The sequence below is a fragment of the Sciurus vulgaris genome, assembly GCF_902686455.1.
Source record: "Sciurus vulgaris genome assembly, chromosome: 17".
Lineage (NCBI taxonomy): Eukaryota > Metazoa > Chordata > Mammalia > Rodentia > Sciuridae > Sciurus > Sciurus vulgaris.
The window spans coordinates 49,988,297-50,011,773 of record NC_136478.1 but is presented as its reverse complement, the minus strand read 5'-3'; the positions used below and the strand labels follow the sequence as shown (position 1 = coordinate 50,011,773).

Here is a 23,477-nt window from a genome sequence, read left to right as displayed (position 1 = left end):
ACAGCAAGATGCTCTGTGAACTGTGAGGGGCTGCTGAACCCCCTCACACCCCTTCAACATCACACTAGAGTGGCTGCCATTGCCAGGATGCCCACCCTCGAGGGTGGGGCTGTCTGTGCCCCGCCCCTCGACCTGCAGGAAGGGTTTCCATGCTGCCTATTTGACTTCAAAGCTTAAAACAGCAGCGCTACAAGCATGCGCTGCACACATAGAACACGTAGTTTAATCTTCACCAAACAAAACAGAGGAGACACTGCAAATGGAATTATTTTTTGGAAGAGCAAACGGAGGCCCAGAGAGGATGGCAGCTGCCCCAGCCACACCAGAGGGCAAACGCTGCACAAGTGGGGGGTGTTACACCACAACCATGGGGACCTGTGTGCTTCCAGGTGATGGCAGAAGAGGCCCTTCAGGCCAACACTAGACAGAAGCCAAGAGTGCCCACAGATGCCTTTTCCCCAGCACCCAGGGACCCTTATGAGTTGCGGTGGTCCTAGGGGAGAGGCAGAGTGGGCTTTCAACCAGGACTGGCTGCCTCGAGAACAGGAGGAGCTGACCTTCAAGGACCTGCTGGAGGCCCACAAGGTTTCCGGCTCTGCAGGGCATCCAGGCCTCTTTCCGCCCACTGGTCACTTCTTCTGCACGTGGCCACAGTCGTACTTGCCCCGTACAACCTTGAGCTTGACTCCCGGCAGGTCTTGGGTGCGGCCACCCTGCACGAGGACAACGTGGTGCTCCTGCAGGTTGTGGCCCTCGCCAGGGATAAAGCAGACCGCCTCGCGACCTGTGCTGAGCCGGACGCGGCAGCACTTGCGGTTGGCCGAGTTGGGCTTCTTGGGCTTGCGGATGAAGGTGCGCAGAACCACGCCTTTCAGCTGTGGCCTGCCCTCAGTGGGGCCCAGACGTGGAGGTGGCCGCTTTGGAGGCCCCAGGCGGTGCATCTGGTTCAGTGTAGCCATGGAGCGGGTGGCCCAGGGCTGGGGTGCCAGGGCTAGGCCTGGAAAGACACAATGGGGAGGGTGGAAAGGAGTCATTGTCCCAGCACACAGATGACAGCACAGCAACTCAGTGCCACATTCTAGGCATCCATCCAAGCACTTTACCAGGATGCATTTGTTTACATCTGGGGTATTGTGGACCATAGTAACAACAGCCGTTTATTGAGCAACCACCTCCTGTCAGACTGTTTGAAGCACTTTACATAAATTAACTCATAGTATTCTTCAAAGAAGGTGTTCATCTGCCTGCTGTTTAGACACATGAGCACTCACGCTGGGCTGCGGATACACACACGCAGGCCGTCGCTGCAGCAGCCCTTGGGTATTCCTGGAGGTGCCATGCCCCCTCTCAAACTTCCACCCAACCTGGAAGCACATCCTGGCTGTTCGGCCTTCACCTCAGGCCAGAACCCGCCAGCTCCCTCCCTCCTCCCTGTGCCCATCTTAGTGTGGTCCAGCCCTGTCTTCAGCCTGGGCTCATCGACCCTCCTCCTCTCCCCAAGTCTCTCTGCATCTGCAGGCTGCTCCTAAACAGGCAGCAAGGGAAGCCTGCACACAAGTTGGGTCACAGCCCTCCCCTGTTCTGATTCCCACAGTGGTTCCATCTCCAGGGGGGAAGGATGGCCCACGAGGTACAACCTGCCCATTACTTCTCTGCCCACTGGCCCCATTCTCATGCTGCTCCAGCAGGATCCCCAAAACACCAACAGAGAGGAGACTATTGTGGCTGTGGTGCAGTCTAAGGAAAGACAGGTGGTAGTGGGGGTAAGGGAGGGAGATATATTTCCAATGAAGACCAATAGGATTTACTCATAGACTAGATGTAGGGTGCAAGAAGATTCAAAGACAACTGGCTTCTCAGAAACAAAGATTTACTGAGCACCTACTGTGTCTTGGCCCCAATAATACAGACAACGGGAGCCAACAGGGAGCACTGGGTCCTGGGCAAATTCTTGGGCCAAGGTTGTAGTGTCATACATCTATCTACCTCCTTCTCCTTCTCTCTGTCACTAGCACAGATGTCCCATCAGCACCCCAGGGCAGGCCCTTGCTCTCTTGCCCACTCCCATGTCTCCTTCTGTCAAGAGCAACAGCAGAATCCTCAAAAGGAAAGAATCTTTCCTATGGCTCTGACTAGTGATGAGTCCTTGAGCAAGACTTGGCTGGTCAGTGCCTCAGTTTCCTCATCTGCATCCCAGGCACTATGACTATGTCTCCCTCCTCAATGGTGTGTGTGAAACTACCCCGAAACAATGTATTTCCAGATAGCTCTGCTTCCCAATGCAGGGAGCAGGCCTGTCTTACCCACCTTTGTGATCCTTGGGGAATGGCAAACAGAAGGGCTTAAGAAAGGCTGGCACAGTAAACAGGTGAATGAAATGCCTCATACCGGGCAGGACGTCTGAGAAGTTCCTTTAGTACCCAGCACCTACTAGACTGATAAACACCAGTTGGATCAGTTTAATCGCAGGGATTACAGACGTATAGCAGTAAATTGGCCAACTGCGTTGTGCGATCACACGTTGTTTTTACACAAACTAAAAAGGTTAGGACATCTCTGGGCAATATAGTCTAATGGGATCCCCACTGCGTATTCGGTCCTCAATGTCGTTATGCGGGGCATGACTGTAAGTCAAAGTAACAATCAATGCATCTGCTTACCACCACCTCTTGCTTTTGCAGCTAGAGCGCGGCCAAAAACATAGCAGATGCGTACTGATTTAGACCCACTGATTCCATCCGGGCTCTGAGAGAGGCACACAAGTCTCAAAGAGAACTCAGTCCCTACAGCACAAGTCCCCAACTTACCACGACTTAGGGACATGTTGAGGCCAAGGAGAAGACGAGACCAGGACATCCTGTCGCCTGGTGCGTCCCTGTGTTTGGGACTGAGATTCAGAAAGGAGGATAAAGTGTCCGTAGTCGCAAAAGGGTTCAAATTCTCCCAGTCCCGCTCTCAGAGCCTGTTAAATCTACGGAACTTCCTCTAAAGGTCTAACCACATTGCCAGAGTCCTTTCACAAATTTAGCTTCGCTCTGATCAGGCTCCCCGGGACCCAAATGCCCTCGTCCACATGCAAAAGGGAACAGGAAACGCGAGAGGGAGCGGGCCGGGAGGAGCGCACGGACCTCACCGACCCCTGCACCGTCCGCGTACACGCTGACTCCTGCCTCAAACCCTTTCCGAGTGCTACCGAGGCAGTGATTGGCTGGTTCGTCCCCGAGGGGGTGGGGCACAGACGACGATTGGACAACAAAAGAGTCAATCTCGGTCCACGTTCCCCATTGAACAGTGTTTAAGGCACCGAAAAGGCAACCTCTTCCAGAGCCTCATTGGCTCATCCAGAGCAGTAGAACTGCATTTTAATTGGTCTGAACGCAGAGTGGGCGGGACAAAGGGTGCGTGACTCTTTGTTCCCATTCCAAGATGGCTGCGTCCATGGCTCGGCGCTTGTGGCCTTTGTTGACTCGTCGAGGACTCCGGTCCCAGGGAGATTGCATCTCCAGCCAGACCCCAAGGAGGAGTTTCGCTACGGAGAAACGAAACCGGAACCTCCTGTACGAGCACGCGCGCGAGGGCTACAGCGCGCTCCCTCAGCTGGACATGGAGCCTCTGTGCGCATGCCCAGAAGAGGCCGCGCGCGCCCTGGACCTCCGCAAGGGGGAGCTGCGGCCGGCTGACCTGCCTGCGATCGTGAGTGCGCTTGCGCCCGGCTGACTAGGCTGGCAAGATGCGCTTTCGATGGCGATGTGCGGCGGGGGGCAGCTAAGGAATTTTTAGTTCCTTTTCAGGTTTAGCCAGTATATTGTACTTGGCACTCACTTATGTGGCACTTGTCCCTACTGTATGCCGAGAGCATGCTATATGCCAAAGATGCCTTCTGTGCCATCTTGCGTCCATTTCATAATGTGCACTGGGTACCTACCATGCTCCAGGAACTTACCAGTACCCTCTGTACTCCAGCCTCTTGCCGGGCTTACCCTAAGGCTGCAAAGAAAAATGAGTGGGGTATAAATCAGATGGGAATGAGGGGTGAAGCTCTTGCTTTTTGGAGAGAGAAGTGAATAGTTTAAGGATGAATGGTTTGCTGGGCACAGTGGCTCAGGCCTGTAATCCCAGCGGCTCTGGAGTCTGAGGCAGGAGGATCGCAAGTTAAAAGCCAACCTCAGCAATTTAGCGAGGCCCTAAGCAACTCAGTGAGACCCTGCCTCAAAATAAAAATATTAAAAGGGCCGATAATGTGACTCAGTGGTTGAATGCCCCTGGGTTCAATCCCTAGTTCCAAGAAAAAAAAGAATGGTGAATGGTTCTATTGAGCATGTATTTTAAGAAACATTTATTGTGGGGGCTGGCGAGATAGCTCAGCCGGTAGAGTGCTTGCCTTGTAAGCACAAGGCCCTGGGTTCGATCCCCAGCAACCAAAAAAAAAAAAAAAAAAAAAAAAAAAAAAAAAGAAGAAGCAGCATCTATTGTGTTTTAGTATTCCAGGTGTTGAGAATAGGTGGCGAATAGTAATAAAATGCTGGGCTGGGGTTGTGGCTCAGAGGTAGAATACTTGCCTAGCCTAGCATGTGGCATGTGTGTGGCACTGGGGTTGATCCTCAGCACCACTTATAGGTAAATACATATAGTATCGCAAGCACATGCATAACATTAATGCTGGGGAAGTAGAACCAGGGTCACCATATCTCTGGTGGTGTGCTTGATATAATAGGATCCGCACGTCTTCCCAGCCGCTCTTGGACTCCCTACCAACCTATTCTAAATGCTTTTTACACTTTAGGGTCACTTTATTTTTGCAGCAACCCTGTGAACTAAGTGCTGTTATTTCCCTGATTTTATCAGAGGGAAAATAAGGCTCAGAGAAGTTGAGTTGCCCAAGATCATAATGCTGGTAGGTGGTAGCAGTGGGAAGGAATTTGAACCTGTGTTGTCTTCTTGTTTGTTTTTTTTAGTATTTTTTTAGTTGTAGGTGAACACAGTACCTTTATTTTATTTTGTGTTGCTGAGATTCTAACCCAGTGCCTCACACATGCTGGGCAAGAGCTCTACCATTGAGCTACAGCCTCAGCCCTAAACCTGTGTTGTCTTGACTCTAGATTCAAGTCTTTGCCTCATTATTCTCTCCCAAGAGTAAGATGATCCGAGTTCAGTATAGTAAAACAAGTACTTCACATACAGTTATAAGTACAGAATTATAATCTGTGATAAGTGCTGTGGAAGCAAAGGAGAGCAATCCGGAGCGGGCTGGGGAGGTGGGTGGCAGTAGGTTAAGATTGGTGGATTGAGTGAGATCCAGAGGATGAGGGAAGAGGTGTGTTCCAGGCAGAGGGACCAGCGATCACGAGAGCCAAGGTGTTGGGTGGAGCATTCCGTGGGGTGGACACGTAGGTAATTTAGAATGTCACAGCCTTTAGTAGGGTTTTCCAGTCTTTGTGGCCAAGAGTAAGAAATATATTTCGCATCCCAACCCAGTACACACACCCACAATTGAAACCAAAATATTCTGCTCTTAGCATGTGTGAAGCATTTTTTTTTTTTTTAAATTCTCTTTTGTTTTTAAAGTGCTTGATGAGACTCTACTATGATCTGGATGTGGTTTGTTTCCTCCAAAACTCATGGTGAAAAATCGATCCCCCGTGTAACAGCATCGAGAGGTGGGGGGCCTTTCAGAGGTGATTAGTTCAGAGGGATCAGTACCTTTCTCTGAGGGGGTCAGCTGTCTTGAGAGTGGTTTCTTATAAAGCAAGGCCACCACTCCTGTTTTGTCTCACACCCACTTGCCCTTCGCTTTTCTGCCAAGTTATGACACAGCTCAAAGCCCTCCACAGATGCCGGCATCTGATTTGGCCTTTCAGCCTCTGTAACCATGATGTGCTTTCCATTATAAGTGACCTAGCCTCCGGCATTTCGTTGTAACAGCAGACAGTGGATAAGACAGACGCCCATGGTGTTGGCTATTATGAAAACAAACTCGGGGCTGGGGGCGTCGCTTTCGTAGAGCATTTCCCCATCACCAAAAAGAAGGGGCAGAAAAATAACAAACCTTGTCAAGAACTGTGTTATAACGAATCGGAATCCTTACACATCGCAGCCAGAAATGTCAGACAGTGCAGCTGCCGTGGAGAGTAGTGTCCCAGTTTTCAAAAAGTGAAACAGAATTACTACATGATCCAGCAGTTCCACTTCCGGGTAAATATCCAAAAGAACTGAAAGCCCAAACACGCATTCGTATGCTCCTGTTCAGAGCAGCATTGTTGACGAGAGCAGCAAGGCAGAAATGACTCAGGTGTCACTCAGTGAATGAGTCGAGAAACAAAATGTGATGTGTATGGACAAAGGAGTTTCATTCACCCCTGAAAAGGAGCTTCCCATACGCGCCACAGCCTAGGCGAGCCTTGAGGACATTGTGCTAAGTGAAATAAGCCGGAACAAAAGGGCAAATGTTGCATTTTCCCACTTCTGTGAGGTTCCTGGAATTCTTCTTAGAGACAGAAAGTAGGATGGTGGTTGCAGGGGCCTGAGTGAGGGCTGGTGATGGGGAATCTCTGTTCAGAGGGTACAGGGTTTCAGTTGGGGAAAATGAAACCATTTAGAGCTGGATGATGGCCATGGTGCCCCAACAGTGTACTTAGTGTCACGGAACCAGACACTTCTAAATTGTTAAAATGTCAAATTTTATGCCATGCATATTTTACTCTAATTTTTTAGAGTGTTTAGAATCCTAAATGTCAATTTACAATTCATTATCATCGTCTGGGATGCTGTAACAGAATAGACCAGGCAGCTTATAAACAACAAATTTGTTTCTCAGTTTTGGAGACCGGGAAGCCCATGATCAAGGCAGTAGCAGATTTGGTGTGTGGTTCGTAGGCGCCATCTTCTGCGTCCTCATCCTCGTGGTGGGAGGCGAAGGGAGCGACTGCGATCTCTTTCACAAGGGCACTAACTGCATTCATCAGGGCAGCACCCTTATGAACTGTGACCTTCCCAAAGCTCCGCCTCCTAGTGCCTTCACATGGAGGGTTAGGATTTTAGCATATGCATTTGGGGGCTAGGTGCCCTGGTGCATGCTTGTGATCCCAGCAACTCAGGAGGCTGAGGCTGGAGGACTCAAGTTTGAGGCCAACCTGGGCAGCTTAGTGAGACTTATCTCAAAATTTTTAAAAAGAGCTGGGCATGTAGCTCAGTGGTAAAACACCCCGGGTTCAATCCCCAGTACCAAAAAAAAACCCCAAAAAACAAAAAAACCACACATACAACTTGGAGCCTGGCCACAGACACTCAGTCCATAGAGCTGCTAGGGCTCCCGGCCCTGAGCTTGGAGAGGGTTTCTGTAGGGAAACCTTTTTCAGGGTCCATCATCCAGACCACGGGGAGTGAGCAAAAGTCCAGAATGGGGTCTTATCTTCAGCGAGGCGACTCCAGAGTCACAGGCACTTCCATGCTTGTCCATCAGCGGTTGTCTTGGTTACGAGGATGAAAGCAGCTGCCAAGGAGGATGGGACCTGTGTCTTAGTTCAGGGCCACGTGCCACCAAAACATTAGGGAAGGGTGCTTCTGAGCAGGGGTGAGGAGAAAGGCTGCGGGGGACAGTGGGGGACTCCGCCCTGGGACACCACAGGTCCTGGTGGCCCGTGGGGTGAGGTGCAGTGAGAAGTCAGGGCTTCACCTTTTCCCTCCTGTGTCCAACCCCAGATCGCGGCCTGGCAGGAGCTGAGGCAGCTGCGGGAGCAGATCCAGAGCCTGGAGGCAGAGAAGGAGGCTGTGACGGAGGCCGTGCGGGCGCTGCTGGTGAGCAGGGGTCCTGAGCAGGGGGAGCAGCAGTGAGGGCGCCTAGCAAGGTGTGCAAACTGTGTGCTCCGAGAGCTTCACGTGACAGTGGCCAGGGCCCCGGCATCCCAGGGGATAAATCCACCACTCTGCCCAGCATCCCCGCCCAAGTCTGCGCCTTGCTCTGCCCTCAGTTTCTCTGTCACCGATCCACAGTGGCTGCCACCTGGCCTGACTCCTCCAGAGGCGGGAAACAGGCTTCTCTGGCTCGGCGCCTTTTCCAAGAGCACGGAGCCCATTCCCTAAGCAGAGTCCTCTCACCTCTCGTGGGCCCAGGCACCCACCCCACCCCAGTCATCAGCTAAGCCGCCGGCTTAGCGCTGTCGTGAGCCAGCCTCAAGCTGGACCCGTCCACTGCCTGGGAGGGTGGACCAGAGGTTCTGTGGGGAAGGAGAAAACAGGACCCTGGATCAGAAAACCAGAGTGTCTGCCACCGAGGGCCTCAGGACAGCCTCCGGCCCAGGCTCTTCACACCTCATCTCAGAGGCCCCGCTGCCCATGATTAGCCGCCCATGATTAGCTCTCCGCTGGGTGCCGGGCCGCGGGCTGTGTGCATGGAGGCAGACGGCCAGCATACAACCACCCATCTGCAGGGATCAAAGAGAAGCGCCCAGCTCCCTGCCAGGGGGTCCGGCCACCATCCAACTTCACAGGTGGGGCGATGGAGGCCCAGAGGGGAAGCGGTCGGCCTAAGGGCACAGCACTGGTAGACCCCCCGGCATGGCATTTAGACCTGCCCAATGCCCTCGGCGGCTCTGGACCATGGAGGGTTCAGAACATCCAAGGCCAGGTCCACAGGCTCACTTTTCCTTCCCTGAACCTGGGTTCTCTCATCTCCAAGTGGGGACCACATTGAGGCTGACCTCAGAGTGGGTCATGAAGGTCACCTGAGAACTCTCCCACAGCCTGGCCTGAGGGGACAGTTCGTCAAAGAGCTGCTGCTGGGTGCACTCACGCACATTTGCGATCCCCCTCAGGAAACCGAGGCAGGAGGATCTCAAGTTTAAGGCCAGCCTGGACAACTAGCAAGACTGTCTCAAGCTAAAAAAATAAAAAGGGGCTGGGCCTGCGGCTCAGTGATAGAGCGGCCCTGAGAAAATTAACGCCAAAAAATTAAAAAAAAATCAAACCAAATTAAAAACACACAAAAATAAATAAATAAAAACAGCTGCAGGTGTGGTTACTGTTGCCTTGCCTCTCTGTGGCTCCACCAGCAGGGAAGCTGGTGGAAAGTCCCTGCCGAGCACTGATAGCAGGCAACACCCTGCGAGTTTATCACCCTAATTGCCCCTTCCTTCCACCTCTTTCCACCAGGTGAACCAGGACCACAGCCAAATGCAGCAGGTACTCCAGGGAGTTCACCTCTTGGCCTGGTCAGGGGTGGGCAGGGAGGGTACCATATTGGTAACCATTCTGCCATTGTAAATGACAGAAAGCACAACTCAAGCACATTTGGGGGTGGGGGGGAACCTGACTCTATTGATTCATGAAACTAAGAAGACTGGCTTCAGGTGTGGCTGGATCCAGACGCTGGCTCCACATTTGGACTGCTTTCCTGTCCTCAGCCCAGCGTTTTCCTTGTGGAAGGGGAAGGTGGGATCAGGCCCACTCTCCTGATAGCTCCAGCCAGAGTCTGGGGCTCCATCTCATGAATTCAGCTCAGGTCATGTGTCTGTTACTGAGCCAGTCACTGTGGCCAAAGCACTAGAAGATTCCAGCATCCAGGTGTGAGCCTTGGCCCTGCGAACCTGCCATGTGGTGAAGGGAAGGAAGAAGAAGGAAGGTCAGGATGCTGGACAAGAAGAGGCGACGAATGCCACCGCAGAGGTTCTGCCAGCGAGGGCGGAGGTCCAGCTGGCCGGAGCTCCTCCACTCTCCCGGGCTGACCCTTGTCCTGCCTCCAGGACCCTCGGTATCAGGGTCTGCGGGCCCGCGGCCGGGAAATCCGGAAGCAGCTCACGCTCCTGCACCCCAGGGAGACGCAGCTTCAGGAGCAGTTCTACCTGCAGGCGCTGAGGCTGCCCAACCAGACCCACCCTGACACCGTGAGTGCTGCGGGGGTGGCAGGAGGACCCCGCCCGCCTCGTCCACCTTCCCCACATGTGTCTCCCTACAGCCCATCGGGGACGAGAGCCAGGCCCGCGTGCTCCGTGTCGTTGGAGAAAAGCCAGGTGGGCCACACCCCAGGCCAGGGAGCCGCCTGGGCCTGGGGCCCGGGGTCAGAGCCTCGTGTCCCTGGCAGTAGTCAGCTCCCTCCCTGTCCTCCCCGCTGGGCTGGCCCCGGCTGGGGCGTCCCTGCTCCCTGCCTCTGCGTGCCTCACTCCCCTTCTCCTTCTGCGCCCCTCCTCGGCTTTTCTGCCTCCGCCTTCCCAGCGCTTCCCACTTCTCCGAGGTTCCCGGTCTGCCTCCTCCGGCTGGTCCCCCTCTGCACAGTCCTTCCTGACCTCTGACCGTCCTCCCTCCCCCCTCCCTCCGTCCCCTCTTACCTCACTGCTCTTCACCCACATCCAGCTTTCTCCTTCCAACCCCGGGGCCACCTGGAAATTGGCGAGAAGCTCGACATCATCCGTCAGAAGTGAGGCCCTGTCCCCACCCTGCCATCCCGCCTCACAGCTGGCAGCCGCACCTGCCCCCGGGCTCTGCCGGCGTGCGGCAATGCCAGGGCCCTGCCCAGCATGAATGTTTGATGCCAGCCCCGCCTGGCAGCTGGGCTTCTACCCCAGGCACTGAGTCTCCTTCCCCGCCCAGCCCTGGCCCGCGTGCACCCCCTTGTCTGTCTGTCCCCCAGGCGCCTATCCCACGTGTCCGGCCACCGCTCCTATTACCTCCGTGGTGCTGGGGCCCTTCTGCAGCACGGCCTGGTTAACTTCACCCTCAACAAGTTGGTCCGCCGGGTACGGCCAGCACGGGGGCCTCCAGGAGGGGCGGCTGAGGGGCGGGAGTGAGCGCCCTGGCTCTGGTCATGGTTCTCGGAGCTTCCACGTATTTTGACATGTTGAATTCTCACAATAGCCTTACGAGGCGAGCGCTGCCGTCCCCACACTGGAGACGGGGTGTCGTTGGCGCTGGTGAGGGACCGGCATCTCCCGCGGGCCCTGGGGGCCATGGGAGGCTCTAAGCAGGGGAGGTCGTGGTCAGACCCGTGCTTTTGCAGGACCCCTCCAGCTGCAATCCGTGGGGTGGCCCAAGGGCAGGAAGCAGAGTTGAAGGGGCACCTGCAGCAGAGAGAGCCCAGTGACGGGGACACCCCCGCCGGGGCCCTGCTCAGGCCTTTCTCAGTCCCTCTGCACTGGGTTGGGCTTTGGGGTGACAAGGGATCAGACGCGCACTGTGCAGTGTCCCTCCTTCAGGACTGACCTGGGTCCGCAGGGGGTCTTGACGTGATTCCCACCCCCACAGGGCTTCACCCCCATGACAGTGCCAGACCTTCTCCGAGGAGCTGTGTTTGTGAGTGACCCTGGGCGCAGGCCCTGACGGGGCCCAGGCCAGAGGACCAGGGGCCTCCCTGGGGAGAGCACCCGGGCTGGGTCCAGGGGTCAGGCCATACTGGGAGGTTCTGGGATGGGCTGGGGCTGTGACTTCAAAATAGGAGAGACCAAGGGTACCTGACCCCACGGCCTCCCCCCAGGAAGGCTGTGGGATGACGCCAAATGCCACCCCGTCCCAGATCTATAACATCGACCCCTCCCGCTTTGAAGACCTCAGCCTGGCTGGCACAGCTGAGGTGGGGCTGGCAGGTGAGCACCTGCCGGGATGGTGGGGGAGGAGTGGCAGGGACTGTCGGGACAACAAGAGACGGGTGGCCCACCCGCCAGGACAAGGGCCAGCGTGTACTTGTGTAGGTGGTTTACTGCTCAGCAGGACAGTGACAGGCCAGCCACATGCTCGAACCAGAAGGAATGCCTTTTCTGAATCTCACAAAGGCTTCCTGCGGGGTTGGCAGCCTCAGCTGACCCTGTCCCACCCCCTTCTCCTCCCAGGTTACTTCATGGACCACGCAGTGGCTGTCAGGGACCTGCCAGTCAGGTGACACTCAGTTCCTTTAGACCCTACCCAACCTGTGACGTGTGTTCTGCCCTCCCTGATCTGACCTCACTTGTTCCCACCAGGATGGTTTGTCCCAGCACCTGCTACCGGGCCGAGACGGACACGGGGAAGGAGCCGTGGGGGCTCTATCGAGTGCACCACTTCACCAAGGTCGGTGTGGCTGGGACTGGCTGGCAAGGGTGGCACCTGACCACCCATGGCCTCCTGACTCTGTGCCCTGCCCTGTCCAGGTGGAGATGTTTGGAGTGACAGGCCCAGGGCTGGAGCAGAGCTCACAGCTGCTGGAGGACTTCCTGTCCCTTCAGGTGGAGATCTTGACGGAGCTGGGCTTGCACTTCCGGTGCGGAGAGTGGCCAGGTCCCAGTGGGTGGCAAAGGGCAGGGCCGAGGAGGACATGGGCCTGGCGGCTGCTCCCCCATCTGCAGCACCCTTTGCCTCCTTTTTCTCTTATGAGGCTTACAGGACTGTCCAGGGTGTCTGTCTGTCTGTCTTCTGTCAGTCATCGCAGTCCTCCACAGGAGCAGACGCAGCCAGACTGCTCCCCTCTCCAGGGCCCTGCCTCTCCTGCAGGCCCAGGGTGCCTCTTTCCCATCCAGTGGAAAGCAGGGCGGGAAGGGAGGACCCAGGCATCGCTGTCCCCATGTCCTTAAAGCTGAGAAAGGCAGAATTTTTCCATTGATCACTGTGAAGAGCTAGGGTGCTCTTCCAGAGGGGAGGATGCTGGCTCGTGCCTGTCCCTCCAGCAGGCCCTTCTTGGCCCACCTCCCTGTGCTGTCTCCCCCTTGGCACTTCCTCCTCTTGCATTTCACGCTGTCTGTCAGCCCTCCGAGCCTTCCCTCCTTCCTTCACCTCTCGGCCGCCAGCTTTCCTCATGCCCTTGCCCGTGTCCACAGGGTCCTAGACATGCCCACCCAGGAGCTGGGCCTTCCCGCCTACCGCAAGTTCGACATCGAGGCCTGGATGCCTGGCCGAGGCCGCTTTGGAGAGGTGAGCCCACAGGGCAGGGACGTGGAAGCACGGGCCTGCCCCATGGCCACCTTCTCAGTCCCTCTCCCACCCAGGTCACCAGCGCTTCCAACTGCACGGACTTCCAGAGCCGGCGCCTCCACATCATGTTCCGGACAGAGGCTGGGGAGCTGCAATTCGCCCACACGGTGAGACCACCCACCCTGAGCTGCCCGCTGCCCAGCAGCCCCGCTGCCCTCCTAGGGACCAGGCCCAGGTGGGCTCGGGTCCTGACACATCTCTCCCCCAGGTGAACGCCACGGCCTGTGCTGTCCCCCGCCTCCTCATCGCCCTCCTGGAGAGCAACCAGCAGGAGGTGTGGGGCAAGGGTCCCCCCAGCCAGTGAGGGCAGAGGGTGGGGGCCTGGGCAGTGGCAGGCCAGTGTCCTGAGGCCTCCTCTGTCCCCAGGATGGCTCGGTCCTTGTGCCCCCTGCCCTCCAGCCCTACCTCGGCACCAATCGGATCACAGCTCCCAGCCACGTGCCTCTCCAGTACATTGGTCCCAATCAGCCCCGGAAGCCCAGGCTCCCTGGCCAGCCGGCTTCCAGCTAAGGACATCCCCATCGCCAGCAGGGTTGTCACTGCTTCCTGGAGCTCCAGAGGCCTGGACCCCTGGGACCTGTTTTCCTGAATCCTTGTGACACCTGAGTTACGAATGTCAGCCCCACACCTGGGCTCCAGGGTGGACCCTCCTCCTCCCTGCCTCCCTGAGGTGACCTGCTCCGCTGGGGGTCCCAGCCTGCAGCAGGAAGCAGGACGTCTGGGGATGGGAGAAGCAGACTTCCTGCCCTCCCCCCTTCCTCCCTCACTGCTGGGCAGAAAGCCCCCAATAAATGGTCAGAACAAAGGCCTCCGTGCATCTGTGAGCAAGGGCCATGCCTCTGGCTGGCCCTCCGGAGGTTCTGGGCAACTGCTGAGGGGTCCCAGTCATCAGAGGGTCTGGAGCTGCAAGGGCCTTGGCCGCAAGTGTCCAGCAACCCTGGGGCACACACAGGGTGCCCTGGCAACTCCCGGAGGAGCCGTGAGGAGGCCGAGCTTGTCCCTGTTTCCCTAGGGCAGGCATCTGTGGCCGCCTCGAGCCCTAGTCCACCCTCTGTCGCAGCCTCACAGGCTCAGGAGCCTGGGCTGAGCCTCAGTCCCACTGCCCAGCTCGCTCGGCTCCTCGCTGCACCCTTCGGCCATGGTGCCCCGTCTCCGCATCAACCCTTCAGGTCATCCTCGAAGATTCTTCTTCCATGTCCCCATCCAGGTCATCAGTGACCTTGGCAGCTTCACCTTCGGGAAGGTCCACTGCCCTCTCCTCCCTGGCTTCTGCCAATCCTTCCAACTGTTGTTCCCTACTTGGATCGTCACAGAAGCCACTTGTTTGCTCCCTGTGAACACCCAAGTAGGGCACATCCTCCCCTACCCAGAGCCCTCCATGGCCCCATCTCGGAGTGGGGGATGTCGTCATGGCCTCCACACCTGTGCTCCGTCCAAGGTGCATAGTGTGCATCGCTGGCTCCCCCTTGTCCAGCACCAGCCCGAGGCCGCAGCGCCGGCCAGACTGTTCACTGCTGTGGCTCCAGGGCCTGAAGCCTCGGGGTGCATGTGGGGCGTGGGTCCCCATGAATAATTGAGGGTCTGGTAGGTGGGCGCCCCGCAGCTGTCCCCAGGCTGCAGGCTGGGGCGGGGCAGGGCGGTGTGCTGCCTCCCCTGCACTGGTTATAAGGCTCTGGCACCTGGCCCTACACCAGGGACCTGGAACCGTCGCCCAGCCTGGCCTGGCCTCGCCCCCCGCCTCCACCATGCTCCTGCTGCCGCTGGCTCTGCTGCTGGGGGCTGGTGAGTACCAGGAACCCAGGCCCTTGGCTGCCAGCTGGGGAAGCCAGGCCCAGGCGGTGCCCATGGGTTCCGACTAGCTTTGTGGGCCGCACGCAGTGGGGTCTGCGCACCTGGCTGGTGGGCTGGGGAGGGGAGCAGGTGGCCCAGGGAGCCAGGACCCATACCTAGGCCACCATTCCTTCTCCACAGCCATGGCTGCTCCCCGGGCACCGAGACCCTCCAAGGAGGAGGTGAGAAGGGTGGACCCCCTCCCTGCCCCACCTCCTCTGTGACCCCATGTGCCCCTCTGTCCCTCCACTCTCCTCCCCGTCTCCCCTGCCCTCCGCCTCCCCCATGACACTTCCACCCCTGTCCCCAGCTAACTCGCTGTCTGGCAGAGGCAGTCACAGAGGTGCTGACCCTGGGCCAGGTCCAGGGAGGACCCTGCACAGCTCTTCTCCACAGAGGTAAGGAGGCCGAGCTCCTCCCGGAGCCCCACTCACCCCACCAGGAGTCTGCCAGGTCCTCCACCCGCCCTCCCTCCTGGCACAGCTTGGAGGAAGGGGTGTCCCCTTCTCATCCCCAGAGTCCTTCGGCTGGCGTAATGTGGCACTGTCCAGCGCTCCCATCCGGCAGAGCCCCCTCCCCCCAGCTCTGCCCTGAGGGCTTCCTGCAGAGGATGGGACGGCCAGGGAGCAGCGCCCGCACCTGGCCCCTCTCCTGTCCTGGGCAGTCCGCCCGTGGGACCTCACTCAGGACCCAATTGTTTCCGTTTTGAGGCACAGAGCATCCTGTTTCTTTCTGCCAGAGATGTGCGAGACAGAGCCCTCCAGCTGCCTGTCAACGGAGGAGAAAGCCTGGCTGGACGGGGACTTCAAGAAACGGGAGGCTGCAAAGATGAGGACCAGCCAGGAGGTGAGGGGTGAGGATGGAGAGGCGGCGGCGGAGAGGACCCACACGTCTGAGGTGCAAGAGCAGGCCATCCACGAGCAGCTGCACAGCCGGCTTCGCCAGGAGGAAGAGGAGGAGGAGGAGGAAGAGAAGAGGGGCCCCATGAACCGCGAGAGCCTGTGGAAGCACCATCTAGAGGGGGCAGGGGGCCCCCAGAAGCAAGTGACAGAGAAGGCCAGTGACGAGGAGACAGCCCAGTTCGAGGCAGAGGAGAAAGGCTTTAAGATGCTGGGTGGGCGCCACAGCCTGCGACACGGGACCGACAGGGGCGGAGGAGAGAGGCACAGGGACCCTGTGCACCACCCTCACCAGCAGCAGCAGCCAGGCCCTGAGGCCAAGCAGGAGGAGGAGGAAGAGGCTTCCGAGAGGGAGGTGAGCACAGGAGGGGGAGCGGTCTCCACAACAGCTCCCAGGGCTGGGCTGCAGGGCCAGATCCACTACAAATGAGTCAGTGACTGAGATGACACCCAGGCAAAGCCTCCACTTGGCCATGGTGGCTTCCATCTGAAACTACAGTGCCAGGAAGGCCACCATTATTGCCAGAAGCTTCTCGGTCGACCATCATTGCTAGCCCATAATGAGCAAGCTGGCCGCCATGAAAGCGGCTGCTGTGCCTAGGCTGGAGTTGGCCACCATGGCTGTGTCACGCAGAGTCACGTACTTAGGGTAGTAACCCAAGCAGCCATCATACCACTAATGGGTCACCCAAACCAGGCACCTTTGCTAGTCCAGTGGCTGCTCCTGTTGTGACAGTCAGTGCGGAGCTCACTGCTGGTCATGCTGGCCAACAACTCTCCTGGGGTTGTGGCGACCAAGATGGACCCTTGACAGTTGGGATGGCCACAGTGGCCGGTCATGTGAGAAGACACAGGCCTCCATTCACAGGCTCCCGCTGAGGTGGCCCGCCTGTGAAGGGGCGCTGACTGCCCACATCTGACCCCACAGGAGCACGACCTGCAGCGGCTGGAGCATGTGCAGGCGGAGCTGCAGAAGGCCAGCGCCATGCTGGGGGAGGCGGCCAGGAGGGAGGGCTGATCCCACCCCAGCCCTCCCCCAGTGTACCCTGGGGCCTGGGACCGTTGACCCCAAACCCCCCACTCCACCTGGCACCCCACTCCACCCCTCAACCTGGATGGGGGGACGGGTGTGCTCTGGAACCAAGCCTGAGGGGAGCTTGGAGGTCTGGGCTGTCTCAACTCAGGAAACAGCCCCCCAGCCTGTCACCCACCGCATACCTGAGTGAATAAAGCACAGAGAAAGCCACTGTGGCCTGGCATGTGGCACAGCACACTGGAGAGCCGGGGCCGGAACGGACTGAACAGCAGTCTGCGCCCTGGTTGTCGGAACTGTTTTATTAAGTGGGAAATCATATTAACACAAAAAATCAGATGGGGTCGGGGTCGTCAGGAAGAGGTTTGGACGCTGGAGTGGGAGGTGGCCGGTTTGGGCTCTGGCTGCTGTGGACCACGATGTCGTCGTATTCATCCTGGGGGCAGAGGGTGGCAGAGGGGCTCAGGCAGTTGCCACCTTGCCCACTGCCCGAGTCACGCTACTCTAAGAACTGGGTCTGGGCTCGAGGCTTGACTCCCCTGCCCCGTTCCTCACTCCCCTGTCCCTGCCCTGGCTGGCAAAGCAGGGTTTTCGAGGTCACGCCTCCCAGGCCTGTCTCCCGCTGTGCCGCGGCTGTGGCCTTGCAGCTGCTCCAGTAGTTCAGCCCCAGGTCTCTCTCCACCACCCGCCCCTGCCCTTACCCAGACTCTTCAACCCCATGATTCACTGCTGTCCCCTGCCCGAGGCTGTGTCTGCTGCCTGGTCTCCAGCTCACCTTCTCACTGCTGCCCAGGGCCTCTCCCCACCTCTGCCAGTGTCCCCAGCTCTGCTGCCCAAGGTCACCTGCCTACAGTAAGTCCAACTCCCGCTCTCCACGACCACTCCCCACACGGCCACCGACGGTCCATGTTCACACATCACTATGACCGAGATGGCTCTTCGCAGCTGCCTACCCAGCCACTGCAGCTGCCCAGGCTCCTGCCGCTGCCCACTGCGCTCATGCTGCTGCCCCATTCCCTAACAGCAGCCCAAGGCCGGTCTCTGCACTGCCTGTCTCCTTCCCCATCTCCGCTGCCTGGGGTCCCTCCTGACTCACGCCCTCATCCCTGCTGTCACTGTCGCTGTCACTACTGCTGCTGCAGGGGCCAGGCTTGTCCTCCTCATCCTCAGGCTCGGGGGCTCCATGTGTGCGGAGGAGGCGGGCGAGGACAGGGTTGGGCCGGAGGAGGGCACTGCCCAGGGGGGTGCGGCCCCCATACATGCGGGCGGCAGGGTCGGCGCCCGCCCTCAGGAGGCTCTCCAGCACGTCAGCCGCTTGTGCTTCCACTGCCAAGTGCAGCGGGCTCCGGCCACACGTGGGTTCCTGTGGGGTGTGGCAGAGGTCAGCAGGCCCAAGGAGGGACAGGCCTTCCCCACACTTGCCCTGTGCGGTGGCTCACCGGTTTGTTGAGGTCAGCTCCGGCGTCCTGCAGTAGCCGAACCATCTCTGAGTCTTTGTGGATGATAGCCACATGGAGCGGGGTGTGGCCTGGAACAGAGGACTGGTGTAAGACAATGGGTGAGGGGCCCAGGTCCCCAGGGCCGTGTTCCTGACGGTCTGAGAATGGTCGGGCTTGAGGTCGGCTCCCGAAGTCCCTCCCAGGCACGTCGAGTGGATCCTGAATTCCGGGCAGTCCCGGCATGGGGACAGGTGCCAGCACCTGGGCTGCAGGGTCCCTGGGCCTATGGGCAAGGAGCCTGGGACCTGCAGCTGTGAGCCCTAGGCCTGGACACCTGAGCCTTTGGTCTTATTTCACAAAGGACCTGAGTAGTTGGAGGGCCTATGACCTGGGGTTGGGTGTGGGCTCTGAACGGTGGGTCTTAAGACACCTGGACAGCCTGGTCCCAGGTAGCTGGGCTTAGAGGTGGAGGAGCTGAGACACTCAGACACCAGGAACCTAGGTAGATAAATCCTTTCCCATGAGGCCCAGCTGAGGTGGGCTTCCACGCTGGGAACTGGGATGCTGTGACTGCACAGACTGGGCTTTGAACCCCCGAGTCCTGGCTGGGCTGTCGCCTGAGGTTTGCAGGTGGGAACGGGGATTCCGGATGGCTTGCACCTTGCAAGTGAGGAGCCTGGGCCCAACTATTGGATCCTGGAAGCTCTGGATCTGTGGGCGGTCAGTTGGGTCCCAACTGGTCCCAGGCCATCAGATGGAGGGCCTGGGTCCTATATGCCCAATTCTCAGTAATCTGGGGCCTGAATGGAGGTCCTTGGTTGCAATGCTACGGTACCTGAAGCCCAGGGATGATGACCCAAGGGGCTGGGGCCGGAGCCGGGAAAGCTGAGCCCAAGGCCGGTACCCTCCCCTGCCTGGGAGATGGCTTCCTCCCGCCCAGGGACACGCACCCTCGTAGTTCTCAGCCTCCAGCTGCAGCCTCCAGTCTTCCTCGCTCTCTTCCTCTTCCTTTTCCGAGTCGGTTTCAGAGCACAAGGTAACTGGGGTGTGGTCAGGGCTCGGTGCGAGGTAGGTGTCGGGGGCTTCCCGGGGGCGCTGGGGGCGGGGCTGGAGCAGTGCCCGAGCACAGCCGTGTGCCCGCATGCGGCAGGCTAGATGCAGTGCCGTGTGGCCAGCACGCTCTGCCACCAGCAATCCGGCGCCCGCTGCATACAACTTCTCCACCGTGGACGCTTCCCCGAGGATGGCTGCCAGGTGCAGGGCTGTCTGCGGGAGCACAGGGCAGAAGTTAAGATCGCACCGAGAAGCCCAGACCCCGGGCCCTGCACAGTCCCTGGTGGCTCACTTGGCCTAGGTCATTCTGCAGGTCCAGGTACTCGGTGCCCTCCGAGAAGTCTAGGAGAAAATCCAAGAAGGGTTCATGCTGATGTATCACCGCCAAGTGCAATGCCCTGGAGACAAAGACAGGGCAGAGGTCAAGTGGTCTTGCATTCCTTCACTCAGCAAATGTGGTGTACCCACTGTGTGCTAGGCATGGGGACCAGAAATAGTGCTGGAAACAGTTGTCAGATGTCTGGGATGCAGATGTCTCAATCCAAAGGATGAGAGAAAAGTACCTATCATTTACTGTGCCCATTCCTGCCAGCCAGACCGAAAAACTCATAATTAACAGGGCACTGGGTAGACTACGCAGGATGGTCTTTCCTCATAGTGGGGACAGCAAGTTTTAGATGCAGAACCGCTCCACACCCACCTAACACATCAGAAAAGCGAAACGCAAAAGGATCACACTGCTTCCAGTAATTTAACTGTGCCCCAGAACAATACTCAGGAATATTTGCAGGAATTTCCAATTATCCAGCCCAAAAATCACAAGGTCTGGATTCTAACCAAAAATTATCAGGCATGTGAAGAGACTGGAAAACATGACCCATTGTGAGAATCAGCGATCAACCCAGAAATGGCATATGTGTTAGAATTAGCAAAGAACATTAAAATAACTAAACCTGTATTCCATATGTTCAAAAATTAAGTAGAAATGCAGATAATAATTCAAAGTGAACCCCTGGAAATAAAAACTACAGCATCAGAAGTGAAAAATACACTGATGGGGTTAACAACAGATAACAGAAGTAAAGATTAATGAACTTGAAGACATAAGGATTAAAAACAATCCAGAATTAAACAGAGAGAGAGACAACTGGGACAACTTCAAGAAATCGTATACATGTGTAATTTAGGTTCCTAAAATAAGGGGGAGGCAGAAAAAACATTTTAAGAAATTATAGCTGGAAATTTTCCAAATTTGATAAAAACCATAAACTCACAGGTCCAACAAGCACATGAACCCCAAGAACATGAAGAAAATAAGGCTCATCATCACAAGCAAATTATTCAAAACCAGTGATAAAGGTCTTCCAAAACAGCCAGAGAAAAAAGGTACCATAAGTACAGAGGCATAAAAATAAAGATGACAGAAGATTTCACATAGGAAATGCACGAGAAGACACCATGGAGACCTGCCTCAAAAGTACAGGAAGACAGTCAACCTGGAACTTATTATCCAGCAAAAATGTCTCAGAAGCAGACAAGTGCCAAGGGCCAGCGGGTAGCTCAGTGAGAAAGTACTGGATTAGCATGTGCAGGGCCCTAGGTTCAAACCCAGCACTGGGGAGGAAAAAAAAAAAAAGACAAAGATGTTTTGAGATATACACAAAGGCATTCACCACCAGCACACCCACGCTACAAGAAAAGTTCAAGGAAATCTTCAAGCAAAAGAAAAATTATATCAAATAGAAATCATCGATCTACGCAAAGGAATAAAGTAACCCTAAACATAGTAACATGGTAAGTTTTTTTAATATGTAAATATTAATATGTATTAATATGTAAATATCTCTTTAAAGATAGTTTAAAAAAAGTAATATCGATGGGGTTTATACGTAAGTTGTATGACAAGAATGGCATAAAGACCAGGATGGAATTTTCTTTTTTGAAGGTGTTAGGGATTGGCCCTGGGGTCTCACTCTAAGGTTCTTTCATTCCAAGTGAGACAGCACAGTACAGCTGAGGCAGACCTTGGTACCTTATAAATCCTATAGCAAGAGTCAACAAAATCTTTCCTATAAGGAGTCAGATACTATTTTAGGCTTTGGGGAGCATACAGTCTCTTGGGTTTTTTGTTTGTTTGTTTTTCTCCCCTGGCACCAGGGATTGAACCCCCGGCTTCAAGTATGCTAGGCAAGTGCCCTACCTCTGAGATACAGCCCCTGCCCTCATACAGTCTCTCTTTACTCTGCTGTTATAGGGTAAAAGCAACCACAGACAATATGGAAATGAACAAGCCTCACTGTATTCCAGCACAGCTTTATTTATGGAGCCTGAAATTTGAATTTCTTATGCTTTTCACTTGTTATGTACTATTATTATCCTGATTTTAAAAAATTAAACTTTAATTTAATTAAAATTAAAGGCCATTCTTAGCTCACAACATAACCATACAAAAGCAGGTGACTGGCTGGATTTTGTCAGCCCCACCTTCAAGCAACCGCTAAAGTAACAAAACAAAGTTGTAGCTAATAAGCCAGCAAAAGAAATAAAATGGAATAACAAAACCTACACTTCCAAAAAAGTCATAAATTTAAGAAAAAGGGAATAAAGAGGAAATACATAGAAATACATAGTAGCGAGATGATAAATATATTCATATCCATAACTAAATTAAGCATAAATGGTCTAAACAGTCCAGTTAAAAAGCAGAGATTGGAGCCAGGCTGGGGCACATGCCTGTAATCCCAGCCACCGGGGAAGCTGAGACAGGGTTGCAAGTTTGAGGCCAACCTTGGCAACTTAGCAAGACCCTGTCTCAAAATTTGAAAAAAAAAAAAAAAAAAAAAAAAAATTTAAAGAGCCGGGGATATAGCTCAATGGTGGAGTATTCCTGGGTTCAATTCCCAGTATGGAAAAGAAAAAAGAAAGAAAACTATAAATTTAAACCCAGCACTCAGAAGGAAGGAAATTTTAAAAGTTATTACAGGGACCAATAAAATAGAAACTGAAAAAACAATAGAGAAAATTAATGAAACCAAAGCTGGTTCTTGGAGATCGCTGTTTATTGAGTGCCTCTTATCCATCAGACACTCTTTGAGTCACTGGGGATGCTACAGTAAACACAACAAAAAACCCAGGTACAGTCCCTTATGTAGGACTCAACCACTCTTCCTTCTACCTAGAATGTTCTCCCAGTTTAAAAACTGGCCTCATTTTTCTACCTTTTCTCCAAAGCACATACTGCCTTTCAACTGACTCTTCCTTTCCTTTTTCTGCCTCTCTTTCTTCCTGTCTTTCTACCAATCTGTCTAGATAGCCCTACTAAAAAATATAATCCACAAGGACAAAGATTTTTGTGTCTTCCTCACTACTTTATTGCTAGTACCTAAAATAGGTCTGGAGTGGTAGTGTGGGGGAAATGTGAGGTTAACAGATGAATCTCTTTTTTCATGAAACTTAATTATCTCTCTGAATTTAAGACTTGGAAGACAGGATCAAAGAGTTGGGGACAAATATTTTGGAAATCAACGTCTAAAAACAAATCAGGAGCTAAGGATCAAAGATCACATTTGGAGGTTAGAGGTCAGAAGGAGCCCGAGCTAGAGTTCTAACTAAGGTGTCAGGACTGGGGTCAACTCAGATCGGGTTTTGGGATGAGGAGGTAGGATGTGGGTTCCAGGAGGTAGGAACAGAGTTCAAGAAAGGAAGGTCTGAAATTATTGGGACAGGATGAAAGTAGGAGACTGGTTTTGTCACAAGTTAGGACTCGGGGATTAGGGTCAGGAAGTCCAGCACTGAAGTCAGACTTAGGAGTAAGAGGTTAGCAACCCACAGGGATCAAAGACTAACTGGAAATCAGATATCGGATCCTAGGGCTCGGTTTGGCAGACTAAGGTTCACTCACGTGTCCCCATCCTCAGTGACGTAGCCAAAGACGAGGGGCGCCCACGACAGCCCCGGGCCCAGCTCCGCGCCTAGCCCTGGTCCTCCGGGAGCCGCGGCGTCGGGACCCAGAGAGCCCAGGCCGCTATCGCACCATTCATCCGTGTCCGCAACCTTCCCCAAGCACGCAACCCCGGCCATGGCCCCTGCCACCTCAAGGGCCCCGCGGCCGCCGGTCTGTCGTTGGCCTCTGCCGGGAGCTCCGGTGCTTCCGCCCTGTGGGGAATTCCCCACCAAGCCCCCTCGTTCACCCAATCAGAGTTGGGAAAATCAATCACGCCCTGCCCCCTTACCGCACTGTGACCAATCAGAGTAGTCAAATGGACTACCGCTCTCTAGCTGACCACACATTTTCCG

At 55.5% G+C, this 23,477-nt stretch overlaps 4 protein-coding genes across 8 annotated transcripts; 2 read left to right on the top strand and 2 right to left on the bottom strand.

Annotated features, from left to right (window-relative positions):
- Positions 1–201: 201 nt before the first annotated feature.
- Positions 202–3,153, bottom strand: MRPS12 (mitochondrial ribosomal protein S12). The gene is made up of 2 exons (XM_079119382.1): positions 2,808–3,153; positions 202–997 (listed from the first exon to the last, which is right to left on the bottom strand). Exons 1-2 carry the CDS (start codon positions 2,854–2,856, stop codon positions 630–632), a joined length of 417 nt encoding a protein of 138 aa, XP_078975508.1. The 5' UTR covers positions 2,857–3,153; the 3' UTR covers positions 202–629.
- A 223-nt stretch (positions 3,154–3,376) lies between these two features.
- On the top strand, positions 3,377–13,732 carry SARS2 (seryl-tRNA synthetase 2, mitochondrial). Of its 5 annotated transcripts, none has more exons than XM_079119362.1 (16): positions 3,377–3,693; positions 7,699–7,794; positions 9,148–9,177; positions 9,738–9,878; positions 9,950–10,004; positions 10,345–10,408; positions 10,622–10,727; positions 11,233–11,280; positions 11,462–11,570; positions 11,814–11,859; positions 11,943–12,030; positions 12,111–12,185; positions 12,774–12,867; positions 12,942–13,034; positions 13,136–13,201; positions 13,459–13,732. In XM_079119362.1, the coding sequence occupies exons 1-16, from the start codon at positions 3,427–3,429 to the stop codon at positions 13,524–13,526; spliced, it is 1,446 nt and encodes a 481-aa protein (XP_078975488.1). In that variant the 5' UTR covers positions 3,377–3,426; the 3' UTR covers positions 13,527–13,732. The 5 variants fall into 5 exon arrangements, with proteins under 5 accessions (XP_078975488.1, XP_078975484.1, XP_078975486.1 ...); XM_079119358.1 differs by having other exon boundaries at positions 3,379–3,693; positions 13,294–13,732; XM_079119360.1 differs by having other exon boundaries at positions 3,379–3,693; positions 12,111–12,220.
- A 237-nt stretch (positions 13,733–13,969) lies between these two features.
- On the top strand, positions 13,970–16,901 carry CCER2 (coiled-coil glutamate rich protein 2). The gene is made up of 6 exons (XM_079119366.1): positions 13,970–14,365; positions 14,622–14,709; positions 14,899–14,939; positions 15,068–15,155; positions 15,497–16,011; positions 16,585–16,901. The coding sequence occupies exons 1-6, from the start codon at positions 14,066–14,068 to the stop codon at positions 16,672–16,674; spliced, it is 1,122 nt and encodes a 373-aa protein (XP_078975492.1). The 5' UTR covers positions 13,970–14,065; the 3' UTR covers positions 16,675–16,901.
- Positions 16,902–16,971: 70 nt separating this feature from the next.
- On the bottom strand, positions 16,972–23,348 carry NFKBIB (NFKB inhibitor beta). Its single transcript, XM_079119369.1, has 6 exons — positions 23,083–23,348; positions 19,474–19,579; positions 19,079–19,394; positions 18,129–18,217; positions 17,786–18,052; positions 16,972–17,125 (listed from the first exon to the last, which is right to left on the bottom strand). The coding sequence occupies exons 1-6, from the start codon at positions 23,259–23,261 to the stop codon at positions 17,024–17,026; spliced, it is 1,059 nt and encodes a 352-aa protein (XP_078975495.1). The 5' UTR covers positions 23,262–23,348; the 3' UTR covers positions 16,972–17,023.
- Positions 23,349–23,477: the final 129 nt, after the last annotated feature.

What these genes read in the sequence shown, in the direction of transcription:
- NFKBIB (XM_079119369.1), bottom strand. Translation starts at nt 23,261, where the DNA reads ATGGCCGGGGTTGCGTGCTTGGGGAAGGTTGCGGACACGGATGAATGG. An exon ending in GGAGGCTGAGAACTACGAGG is followed by an intron (nt 18,218 to 19,078) that starts GTGCGTGTCCCT and finishes CCTCTGTTCCAG; the next exon opens with GCCACACCCCGCTCCATGTG. An exon ending in GTGACAGCAGGGATGAGGGC is followed by an intron (nt 17,126 to 17,785) that starts GTGAGTCAGGAG and finishes CTCTGCCCCCAG; the next exon opens with GATGAATACGACGACATCGT.
- CCER2 (XM_079119366.1), top strand. Translation starts at nt 14,066, where the DNA reads ATGGTGCCCCGTCTCCGCATCAACCCTTCAGGTCATCCTCGAAGATTC. An exon ending in ACACCTGTGCTCCGTCCAAG is followed by an intron (nt 14,366 to 14,621) that starts GTGCATAGTGTG and finishes GCCCTACACCAG; the next exon opens with GGACCTGGAACCGTCGCCCA. An exon ending in GGCTCTGCTGCTGGGGGCTG is followed by an intron (nt 14,710 to 14,898) that starts GTGAGTACCAGG and finishes CCTTCTCCACAG; the next exon opens with CCATGGCTGCTCCCCGGGCA.
- MRPS12 (XM_079119382.1), bottom strand. Translation starts at nt 2,856, where the DNA reads ATGTCCTGGTCTCGTCTTCTCCTTGGCCTCAACATGTCCCTAAGTCGT. An exon ending in CAACATGTCCCTAAGTCGTG is followed by an intron (nt 998 to 2,807) that starts GTAAGTTGGGGA and finishes GTGTCTTTCCAG; the next exon opens with GCCTAGCCCTGGCACCCCAG.
- SARS2 (XM_079119358.1), top strand. Translation starts at nt 3,427, where the DNA reads ATGGCTGCGTCCATGGCTCGGCGCTTGTGGCCTTTGTTGACTCGTCGA. An exon ending in AGCTGCAATTCGCCCACACG is followed by an intron (nt 13,035 to 13,135) that starts GTGAGACCACCC and finishes TCTCTCCCCCAG; the next exon opens with GTGAACGCCACGGCCTGTGC. An exon ending in TGGAGAGCAACCAGCAGGAG is followed by an intron (nt 13,202 to 13,293) that starts GTGTGGGGCAAG and finishes CTCTGTCCCCAG; the next exon opens with GATGGCTCGGTCCTTGTGCC.